Source organism: Salvia hispanica, chromosome 2, assembly GCF_023119035.1.
Source record: "Salvia hispanica cultivar TCC Black 2014 chromosome 2, UniMelb_Shisp_WGS_1.0, whole genome shotgun sequence".
NCBI classification, from domain to species: domain Eukaryota; kingdom Viridiplantae; phylum Streptophyta; class Magnoliopsida; order Lamiales; family Lamiaceae; genus Salvia; species Salvia hispanica.
Window position 1 is genome coordinate 29073087 of NC_062966.1, and position 11429 is coordinate 29084515.

Sequence of the window (11429 nt, forward strand, 5' to 3'; positions counted from 1 at the left end):
CTTTTGATGCTTCTTCTTACAACAAATTACATCACTCATCTCAAAGAGAAAAGGGATTAAAAAAAACTATTCCTACAAATTACTAAAAGCTGGAGAATCAAGTGACTTTCTGGACCAGTGTATACAGCTTAACTATGAAATATTTATACCATAAAAAAAATTCAAGATTACATTTGTCAGAAACATATACAAAAAAAAAAGAGAAAAAAAAAAGTGAAAAGATTGTGTGAATTTTACTCATCTTCCGCATTGTGTTCTTGTTTACCTTGGAGTGCATCTGCCAAATTAAATTTAAGATTTCCTCTCATGGTTCTTGAACTAACCCCGGGATTACCTTTCCTCATCATCGTCGCGAATTCGCCATAGTCAATGCGTCCATCCTTCACATTTTCAAAGCATAGTCAACTAAAAGCAGATGCCTAGAATCTTCAAGGTGATTCAGGGCATACTTACGTTGTCTATGTCGATTTCTTTAATGATCTCGTCTATCTGATCATCGATCAGGCCAAAATCTTTGCAAGCTTGTTGGAGCTCGTCAGTGGTGATGTAGCCACTCCCATCTTTGTCGAAGAAGGAGAAAGCAGCAAGAAGATTTTCCTCTCTTTCCATTTTGTTCATGTGCAATGTTGCTGCTAGGAACTCACCATAGTCTATAGTCCCATTGTTGTCTATATCAGCCTGCAATTAAACATAAATGACTTAAACAAACTTACCATTTGGGAAAAATAGGTAAATAGGAAAAAAATGTGCACTTTTGCCCGAAAAAACAAGTTCTTGTAATAGGAAAATTGGAATGTACGAACCGCGTTCATTAGTGAAAGGATCTCCGATTCCATTAGATCAGACCCGACTTTTTTCAAACCTTGTTTGAGTTCCTCATACGTTATTGTTCCACTGTTATCTGCGTCGAGCATGCTGAATAACTGTCTCAAACCCCCGATTTCTTCCTCCGAGAGCCGTTCTGCTATAACCTGCACGTGCATCCACCAAAATTAGATTTTATCAATTGTCTTATACGTCTTTTGGTGATGTTCAAAACGACATTTTTTTCATTTAAATAAGTTTTTTTTTCCTTTCCTTTATTTTTTTACTTATTTTAATCAAACAACGTTGTGAACTGATGTAAAGACATCGTTTTATACACAGATGAGACAACTGAAAAAAAATGAAACTTCGTGATTTAATATTCCGTTTTCAAAACTTTATGGGACTTCATAATTTAAAATTTTCGATTACTATATGTCATTTGTTACTATAGGATAAATAAATAAATTGATACTTACACGAAGAGCCATCTTCTTGAGCTTGTTCATGGCCGAGAACTGCTTCAACCGCGACAACACAGCAGATCCTAGAGGCGCGTCAGGCGCGACCGTGTCGTCCACGATCCATGGATGGCCTGTGACAAAATCCTAATCATGTTGAGATCGGAATAGGAAGGTGTGAACGAGGAATGAAGAAAGATGGTACTAACATAGGACTTCATGAGCAGATATTCTTTGTTTGGGATCTCTTTCGAGCATCTTTTTCACCAGATCTTTCGCACTGTCGGAAATGTGGGGCCATGGTTCCGACACGAAATCAATCTTGCCTTTCAAGATTGTTCTGAAGATCCCATTATCGGTTTCTGCAAAGTTGAGCAACAGAAAGTCGATGAAATCATCACTCTACCAACTGTTATCCGTGTATCTTACATTTCACAGAAAGAGTCGGACGGACTAAAGGGATCGAGTAAAAAGGTTTATTACCTGCCCAAAATGGAGGAACGCCACATAGCAATATGTAAAGAATCACACCAGCACTCCATACGTCAATTTCGGGCCCATAGTATTTGTGCAGTACTTCGGGAGCAACGTAGTAAGGACTTCCGACAACATCGGAGAGAGATTGCCCTGAAAGAGTAAGATAAGCTTAACTCAAGTTCATCTAAACCATCATAAACACTCTATGTTGATCCATAGTTCCCTTGTATGGTTCAGGAAATTCATCAAACACCTTCTATGCATTCCTCAATTCTCTTATTTTGCGTATGATGCTGATATTTGTTGGAGATTATATCAGATAATATGATAATATTACAGCTCCGTAGTCTCATAGAATGGATATTCAACCCTATATATATATACTCTCTAGATTCTTTGAATGGTTCAGGAAATATATCAAACACCTTATGCACATTATCATAATCTCTGTTGTTTTGCTTGTGATCCTAACATTTCTTCGCAAAATAAAAGCTGATATAATATTATTACTGCTAAATAGTTTCACATGCTTCTTCTCCAAAATAACACACCAGGATGATTCACCAAAATTAAAATTAAATTTCAAAAATAAATCACACCACACAAAATCTCACTTCCAATCCTCCAAATTCTACACAAATATCATTTAAAAAATAAAATACAAAAAAATAATTATTCCGGCTGTTTCCACATATCCTCCTAGCTTATAAACTCATTTATGCACGAATTTTAAGTAACTATCTGATTTTATGAAGAAAAAATAGAGAAATGCGCTAGCGAAATATTGCACCATTTTTATACATTTATTTTTATAATAAAACATGTATAATGATTTAGATGGAATCCATTTCTAAAAGTAAGAATAAAAAAAATAAATGAGACTTTAAATTCACACATCCAAAATTATAAAGGAGACATTTTTTTCTAGATGAACGGAGTACATTTTAGGGTCAAATAGATTTTATAATATCCTTAATCTACTAAATCATATCCACCAACTTTTTCTTAAATCGTGCCATACATTTTTGTAGTACTACTATATTTTATTTAATAAAGAGTTTATTTAATACTCTCTCTTTTATAGTAGATGTCACACTTGGAAATTAGCAAATGAATTTAAGAGGTGTTGTTTCATGTGTTAAGTGGAAAGTATAAATAATATATTTATATTAATATGAGAGGAAACTTTTTCTAAAAATAAATGTGAATCTTTTTTGGGACAAACTAAAAAGGAAAGTGATGGAGGAAGTAATTAATTTAGCAACGGAACATACTGGCAAACCAAATCTCAACCACATACCTGGCTTATAAAAAACCGACAACCCGAAATCCGTCGCTTTCAGCTTGGCGTCCTCATCCGGCGTATCAAAGAGGAAATTCTCCGGCTTGAGATCCCGATGCATCACCCCGAGCGAGTGGCACGACTCCACCACCCCGACAATGGTCTTCATCAGCAGCGCGGCCTTCTTCTCACTGTAATGCCCCTTCTGCACGATGCGGTCGAAGAGCTCGCCGCCCTTGCAGAGCTCCATGACCAAGTGCACGAACATGTTGTCCTCGTAGGTGCCCTTGATCCGTACCACGCTCGGGCACTCCGAGAGGTGGTGCATGATCTGGATCTCGCGCCACACGTCGTCGCAGTCCTCCTTGCATAGGAGCTTGCGCTTGGGGATGGATTTGCACGCGAACTCGAGGCCCGTGGCCTTCTCGATGCAGTGGTAGGTGGTGCCGAACTGGCCCTGCCCGAGCTTGCGGCCGAGGCTGTAGTGGTCGCGGAGGCGCGGGGTTTGGTAGGGGAGGATCGTGGCCGTGACCTTTGAGGCTGATGATGCCGTGGATCGTTTCTTCATTTTTCTTGATTTTTTTTTATGGTGTTTTGGGAAGGGGAATTGGTTGTGTTTTTTGGTTTTGTTTGTTATTTTCTTTTGAGAAAGTAACTAACTTTTGGTTTTTGGTTTAACGGTATTTGCCGTGGTTTGTGGCTGCAAATTTGCGTTTTGGAGAGATGCGAGTGTTTTTGCGGATTGGGGCTCATTTTTTTCGGTTTGGAATTTGAGGCAATAAAATGGATTGTAATTATAATAGCAATGAAATTTATTACACCATTCGTCCCAACTAAGATGACATATTTCTTAGTCGGCGCGGGATTTTATGAGTTGTTGGTTAATGTGTTTAATTGGAGAGAGGAAAGGTACAGGTACGTGTAGAGAGAAAGAGAGTTGAATATTTAATTGGAGGGAAAAAAAGTGGTTCAATATATTAATTAGAGAAAAAAAAGTCTTCAAAAATAGAAATGTATATCTTATTTGGGACAAACTAAAAAGAAAAATATGTCATATTAAGTGGGACGAAGGGAGTATTTTATTATATACTACTCCCTCCGTCTCATAAAAATAGACTTTGAAGATGACACGAGTTTTAATGCGAAATTAGTAAAGTATGTAAGAAATAGAACGAAAAATTGATTAGAGTATTTCAAAAGGTGACAAATTTTGTGACACCACAAAATGAAAAAGGAATACTATTTTCATAGAACAAAGGGAGCATTAATTATTGTGTTATATTATCAATTAACAATTTATTAAGATCTTGATTTGATTATAAAAATTATGACTCATAATAACAAAATAATAATATAATTACATTAATTATATTTTTGAAATATTAGAATCAAAATAAACTGATAAAACAAAACAAAACAAAACAAAATAATTAACAGTGCTCACGGATAGTGTTCAAATAAAATATGTAGCATAACACGAGCAATAGTGTTCAAATAAAATATGTAGCATAACACGAGCACCATCTGTATCATGGTTCATGGTCAGCATCCTATTAACAAAAGACCATCCATGCCCGTACAACATCGGTCTAATTTACTAAAGGACCAATGCGCCAAACCAGAAACATGGTTCACGATCAGCATCATCGTTCTAACAGAAGACCATCCACACCGTATCGAGTCAAACCTTCAAAATTCAAACAATATTATCCATATTGGTCGAATCCACTACAATCTGAAACCGTACTAATTCCAATCAATCTTCGTCTTGACATCAAAGATTCAGGCAAAATAATCGAAATCCCAAAACTTCAGCAATTATGCATCTGCCCAATTCTAGTTAAATCTTCAGCAATCACGCATAGTTGCATTAGATATTCTAGCTACGAGGTCCACAAGCTGTGCATCTTGTTCAGCTGACCGAAATTGGGTGACTTCAAAGAGATCTTGTAAAGCTCTGAAAGCTTTTTTGCATCGGAAGATTTACTAGGGGTTTGCTGAGTGATGATAGGATGTTTATTTGCTCTCGTGGAGCGTGCTGTGGCCAGCATACTCTTCAAGACTGTTTGAAGCTGACTCCAAAACTTAGCACAAATCTCAGGAGTTTGATCACGAAGCGATGTGCTTTCAGATGCAAGGCGTCCTTCAAGCAGACGAGTTAGGGCTGATTCAAGCATCTGTGCAGAAGCCGCAAATCAATAAAATTAACACATAAAATTTAAATACAACTGTATACACTGCATACAAAGTGTGCAGATTTGCTAGAGGTGCATGCTAAACAACAACTGTAAGAAGATGCACAATTCCGGTCTATTAGAATTGCACAAAAGCTGTTCTCTCCTCACCCCAAATAAAAGTTTATAAGAAAGAGTGCGTAGGTATCAAGCAATTTTTGCCTAATAATGCAACAAGAAAAACAGATTTAGTAAGGAAGCAACACATTCAACATGATAATGTGTATACGGTGATTTCTGTGATGTGTCTTGTAAAAAAAGATATGCATTAAGATTTCATGTACACTGAGACAAGCAGGAGACATACCATGCTTGAGCGGAGGTAACTTGAAAGGCTAAGCAACAAAGCTGATCTATCAATAAGGATAGTCAAGAACATCACAGGGTGTGTTTTTGGCCCATAGAAATCAATGGACTTTTGCCAATTCCTTTCTGCGAGGGCAGCATACTGCTTTACCTTTTGAACAACACTGCTTTCAACTTTGTTTAAAGTGTTTTGCTTTTGATCCGACTCCATAAACCTCAAAACACAATCCCTTTGATAACAAGCAAGTTGAAAATAAGCATATGCCGCCTCTTGTCGCCTCACCTCACCAAGTGACTCATAGACAGCCAAGGCCTCCCGAATTGCATCATTTGCTGATATTTCATGCTTCCTGTGTTCAATTTGAGTTCGACTCGGTGAAGGACTAGAGCAATCTTCCAGAACACCATTTTCATAAACCTCGGCAAAAGTGTTTTCCCTAGCTAGTAGCATACCAAGCTTCAGATACGTATGTGCGAACTGCGTGTATACTTCATTTTTGACACTGCTGGATAGGGGACCGACTTTTTCAATAAAAGCATTAAGTTCTGTTTTGGCAGCTCCATAGTACCTGAGTGCTTCCCTGTACTGTAATTTGGCAGTCTCGAGTGCCTGCATATATGCATTTTGGAACATGGCATGTTTCTTGAGACTTTCAACTTTTGATGCCATATCTTCTGCTAATGCACGGCGCCCGTGGCCCAAGTTACAGTTGATCAGGATGACATTGGTGTGGTCCTCAACTTCTCTAAATGCATCTATTGCCTTGGCAAAAGCAGTTTCAGCTTTGCTCAAATCCTTCCTTTCGATCCTGTTTCTCCCTAATTCATTGCACACCCATCCTTTCTTTTTCAGTACTGATTGTGATTCCATTGAACTAGGAGGAAGCCTACCCATAGCTTTGAGAGCTTCTTCATAACAGCTTAGTGCACCAGACAATTTACAGTCTGCATCTCCACTCACAGAACCTCTCAAGAATTTAAATATACCACCACTTTTAGCTGCAGACTTTCCTGTGGAAATAGCTTCTGGATGAGTTTCTTCTGCGCCCCTTGCATTATCTTTTTCTTTTGAAACATCAGCTGTTTCAGAGCTGGCAGTTTTCAAATTCATCTCCTCCATTGCATCTGAAAGTGTAAAATTCTCATTCCTACTATCAATATCACTCTTCGGATGCTTTATATGTTCGGGTCCATAAGTATTTTTCAGGCCCACTTTATGAGAAACATGATTATTGTTGTCCCCAGTATGTGTATAGAGGCTGTTTCTGCCATGTGGTTTCTTATTCTGCTTTCTACCATAAGCAGATGGGTATGCATCCCGAGCACTGCTGCTGGCACTGCTGCCGCTACTGGCCCTGTCACTCTGGCAGCTGCAGTTCACTAAAGAACAAGAACGACAGTTTTCCGTAAATTGCCCTATCTTCTTCTTCAGCCTTACAACCTCTTTCAATACTTCAGATGATATTTTCAAGCTCTTGGTGCATTCTTTCACTTCTCTTTGGCTTGAGACGTCTTGACCTTTCTTCAAATAAAAGTCAACATGTACATCACCCACAAGAGTCCAAGCTTTAGACCAGAAGAGATAATTAGAGGACACAAGAACATCACCATTCATAGCAGACTCATTTTCCCTTTTATCATCATTTGGGGTGAATGAACTACAAACCATGGAAGAAATGAATCCTGTGTCTTGAGGCATTGATCCATAGACCAAACAAGCTAGCTCTACAACCTTCAAAGCTTGATACAGCTGGCAATCGTCCTTATAAACTTGACCAAGTGCCATATAAGATTCTCCCAACAATAGAACAAGTTTCCACAATTTATCATCTATTTTTGATGTGGGAAGCCACTCCCTAATATCACAAACTTCAATACAATCGGAGTCTCCACAGGCACAGACAGAGAAATCCATTGACGAAGTCAAATCATCTTTAACGTCATTTTCAAGGTTCAGATCTTGCCTAGCAGACTGAAATTGCCTTGTCCACCTGAGCGACTTGATGGCTTGAGAGACATGATGTATAGCAGCAAGCTTAGAGGACAGTGGATCAGAAACAGTCTGAACCAGATCTTCAGTTTTTTTCAGCAAATTAGAGGCTGCAAAGTCATAGCTATTAACATCCGAAAAATTCCTACCTCCTGCTGTCATATCTACTACTTCTTCCATTTCAGGTGAAGGTATATCTTGGCCACATGACTTCTGAGAAGTCTTTTCTAGTTCGACATGTTGTAGAGAACCTGCATTGTCAGGCTTTTCAACTGTGCTGACAGGTGGATACACAATATCTTGAATACTTGATGTTGAGCCACTAATAAAATCTACTGACTCTTCTTCAGCATCAGAAATAATAACTTCTGACTTTACCGGAGGCACTGCAGATGTTAACTCAAACTCTTCTTTGTAGGTCAAGAGGAGCCTTGCAAATTGTTCATGAGCAAGCGCGCGTACCACCTAGTCCCACACAATCATAATTAAAATCACACTGAGTCTTGCAAATAATTAAATCTATAAATATTCACTCAGTTGAACTGAAACATACTAGATGATCTGGTTCGTCCAAGAAACTAAGACACTTTTGGAAAAAGCTTGCGCATCTTGCCCTGTTATTAGAAGACTAAAAAAAAATTATCAACATACAGTAGATGGCAGAACATAATATTGAACATCAAGGATCTGCAGAATACCATTGACAGTGATAATCTATGTGCTATTCGGTAAAGTAGAGTGCCCAGGGAGAGAACGGAATCACTTCTTCTCCCATAAATCCAAGATGGCAACGGGCCAGTAGCATCATGACACTTATCAGCAGAATGGTTTTTAGGAATGACCGAAAGATCAAACAGCTGCACAACATCTTCTCCAGCACTTTTATAAAGCTGCAATAGAAATAAAACAAATCTTACAACAGGGACAAAAATCATAAACCGAACAATCAACAGAAAATGAGTACCCAGTAAGCCCCAGGGTCTTGTTTGCAGTTCTCCTCAAGGAACCTCATAACAGAAAGACCATTTTGCTGGACAACATTAGGATGAAAAGCAGGAGTTCCATCATCAGATACACCTTTCAGTAGAAAAATATCATCGGTTTTCAATAGCTCGTATCCCTGAACAACGCCATTCTCGTGATAGCAGATGGCCAATTCAGGAACACTAGCCATAAAGTTGTCCAACCATGCCTCAAGCCAGGTCAATGGAGTGACCTGCAAATGAAGTCAAACGAATATTCCTTGTCAGAAAAAGAAGGAAAAAGATAGGTGGTGATAAAAACACAGTTTTGTTGGTGTGGGGGAGGGGGGGGGAATAATTATGATCTTTTAAATGGTCAACACCCACCTTCCGTGAAACATCCCATAAATGCAAGCTCACGGCTGCAAATTTTTCATTGCTAAAGATTAGCAAGTCACTTCCCAAAAGCATACGGAAGTTATGGAACTGCCAGAATAGGATCCGTAGAAAATCATCTGCACCAACTTTTCTGTACTTTTCAGATTCTTGAACTGGGCACCTAAGCTTTTCTTTGACTTCTGAGACCTTCTTGGTAGTTTCACTACCTTTATGTCTTTTATTCTTTTTCTTCCCCCAGAAAGTATCATCCTCCTTTCTGCCTGAGGGGAACTCTTCTTGATGGCCATATTTGTCTTTCTGAACAATACCTTCACGCTGCCTATCCGCTGCATGATGCCCTTGCTTCGGGTGGTTTGAGGATCCAATCGACCCTTCACTTGTTATGCATTCATCAGTGTAAATAGATGATTTAAACTGCTCCTCCGTTGATGTGTTATGACTCGGAGGGCAATCACAAGCCTCCATTCTTACCGAATGCATAGCAAAGTTCAGAAACAAGGACTGATCTACACATTTTGGCTGATGGTTTTGCCTTCGGATAAGTTTTTCTCCTTCTTCAGTATCAGGCCTGTCAAACAACCTCTAAGAACTAAAGCATTCAGAACAAAGAAACTGAAATATGAATAGAATCTTACCCGCTATTCAGGACGAGTGTTTGTCCAACACGGTGAACTGCAATTGAGACTCGAGCCTTGGAGTATGGTATCTTAAATACTTGTTTTAGAATATCAGCTGGGGCTATCACATCTATCTCGTCTCCATATTCTGCTAAACCAGTTACAGCAAGTGCCTCCCCTTTCCTTGCAAGACTTGACGTAATAGGCACACCTTGCCAGGACGAATCTGCCAGAAGCAACATAATTAAACTAACTGATACCATAACTATAGCATATTACATACAAGAGCTAAAAATCATGGAAATGTCATACTCCCTCTGATGGCCATAGATAGATAAAAATTTCCATAATATTTATCCGAATAAAGGCTATGCACCTGGAGAAGAAATGGCATATCATCCCCTATGGATATGCAGTATTTTCTTTATCACCAACGTTAAAAGAATTATCTCTTCTATCCCATATTTTGGAGTATCTTGGTGTATGTCTATGTGTTTTGCATTAGTCTTCTGTATGAGCTAGCCCCTAAATGATAAAATATTTCAAGCGATGTGTGAATCATTACCTCCATCTGTTTTTGCCTGTGTGGCGGCAATTGGTAACACTCTTTCAGGAATACTTGATAGTAAAGGGAGCGCATTCAGATCAGTTTCTGCAGGAATCATCCGATACCTTGGAGCGCTTAACCTACGTTCCCCAAAATTCAATCAAATAACAATAGATAGATTTATTACTCAAATGAGTACACCATTGAACTTCTAAAGTAACGGACGTGTAATGGAGTAATATTTAATGATACAAAAAGGAGAGCCTAAGTGAAGACAAACATTATTTTGCAACACACATGCTATCATATCCTAAACAGAAATACATTTATCATCAACCACATCTCTATATTCAGTAAGCTTCACATCTTGTCACACTCAAATGTGGAAACACTTATGATACAACGCAATCGAAAGTTTTAAACTAATTGAAACATGTACAGGTACAAAATACACATGGATTCCCTGATAAATCAGTTTGCCTACACATTTCAACCAAACTAAGCATACACATCAGTAGGAAACACGATCACCCTATCTGCTAGTTCAATATACTGTTCCCACAATTCTGACTCCGAAATTTACATCCTATGAAATCACCAAACCTCCTATTACTTCAAATTACGAATCCAACAAATATGCTTGCACGGACTATACAGTATACACTACCATTATTCAACAACAAAATTCACATACGTATTCGGAGACGGAACTAGAGCGGCGGAGCTAAAATCGTGAAAAGCCTCATCGGTTGTCACCGGAATTGAGCCGCAAAGAAAACCGGCGGGCTTCGGCCGCGCGATTTCCAGTTTTCCGACGCATTGTAATTCCAGCGAACCTGATCCCTGCTTCTCCATTTATCTCTGAAAACGCTGAATTAATAAGCAGCAGAGCTGAAATTACACTTTTCTAGGGCTTAAAAAATGACAATCAATTTTGATGGCGAACCGAGTTTGCTGATCATTGAATGTTGAGGTTTTTCTGGAGTGGTTTTTCCCTCTTCTGAAAATTGCAGCTAAATCGCTTCAATCTAAAACTAAAATAGTCGTATGATTAAAAAACAATATAAAAAGGATAAAACAAAAGGAAACAGGATAAATAATAAATTAAAATATAAATAAATATGGCAAACAAAATAAAAAAAGGAAAAATATGAAATGGGGAAGAAAATTAGTTTAAAAAGAGAAAAGGGAGAGAGAAAACATATTACTTGAAATACTAAAAATTGTGAATTTTTCATTTATGAATTACTCCTGGTAATTAACAAGTTAATAAGCGAGGTAATTAATTCCGGTGTCATAATTTTTTATTGGGATATTGGCCTCTAATATCATGAATTATTTAAAAATTTG

At 38.2% G+C, this 11429-nt stretch overlaps 2 protein-coding genes across 4 annotated transcripts; both read right to left on the reverse strand.

Annotated features, from left to right (window-relative positions):
• Nucleotides 1-102: 102 nt before the first annotated feature.
• LOC125203102 (calcium-dependent protein kinase 11-like) lies at nt 103-3647 on the reverse strand. Of its 2 annotated transcripts, none has more exons than XM_048101388.1 (7): nt 3043-3647; nt 1749-1892; nt 1475-1627; nt 1284-1399; nt 804-971; nt 454-678; nt 103-380 (listed from the first exon to the last, which is right to left on the reverse strand). In XM_048101388.1, exons 1-7 carry the CDS (start codon nt 3590-3592, stop codon nt 234-236), a joined length of 1503 nt encoding a protein of 500 aa, XP_047957345.1. In that variant the 5' UTR covers nt 3593-3647; the 3' UTR covers nt 103-233. The 2 variants fall into 2 exon arrangements, with proteins under 2 accessions (XP_047957345.1, XP_047957346.1); XM_048101389.1 differs by lacking the exon at nt 3043-3647 and adding an exon at nt 1996-2507.
• An 822-nt stretch (nt 3648-4469) lies between these two features.
• On the reverse strand, nt 4470-11090 carry LOC125203100. Of its 2 annotated transcripts, XM_048101387.1 has the most exons (10): nt 11026-11062; nt 10774-10940; nt 10098-10219; nt 9551-9758; nt 8904-9483; nt 8519-8770; nt 8253-8444; nt 8108-8182; nt 5566-8019; nt 4470-5201 (listed from the first exon to the last, which is right to left on the reverse strand). In XM_048101387.1, the coding sequence occupies exons 2-10, from the start codon at nt 10932-10934 to the stop codon at nt 4908-4910; spliced, it is 4338 nt and encodes a 1445-aa protein (XP_047957344.1). In that variant the 5' UTR covers nt 10935-10940; nt 11026-11062; the 3' UTR covers nt 4470-4907. The 2 variants fall into 2 exon arrangements, with proteins under 2 accessions (XP_047957344.1, XP_047957343.1); XM_048101386.1 differs by having other exon boundaries at nt 10774-11090.
• Nucleotides 11091-11429: the final 339 nt, after the last annotated feature.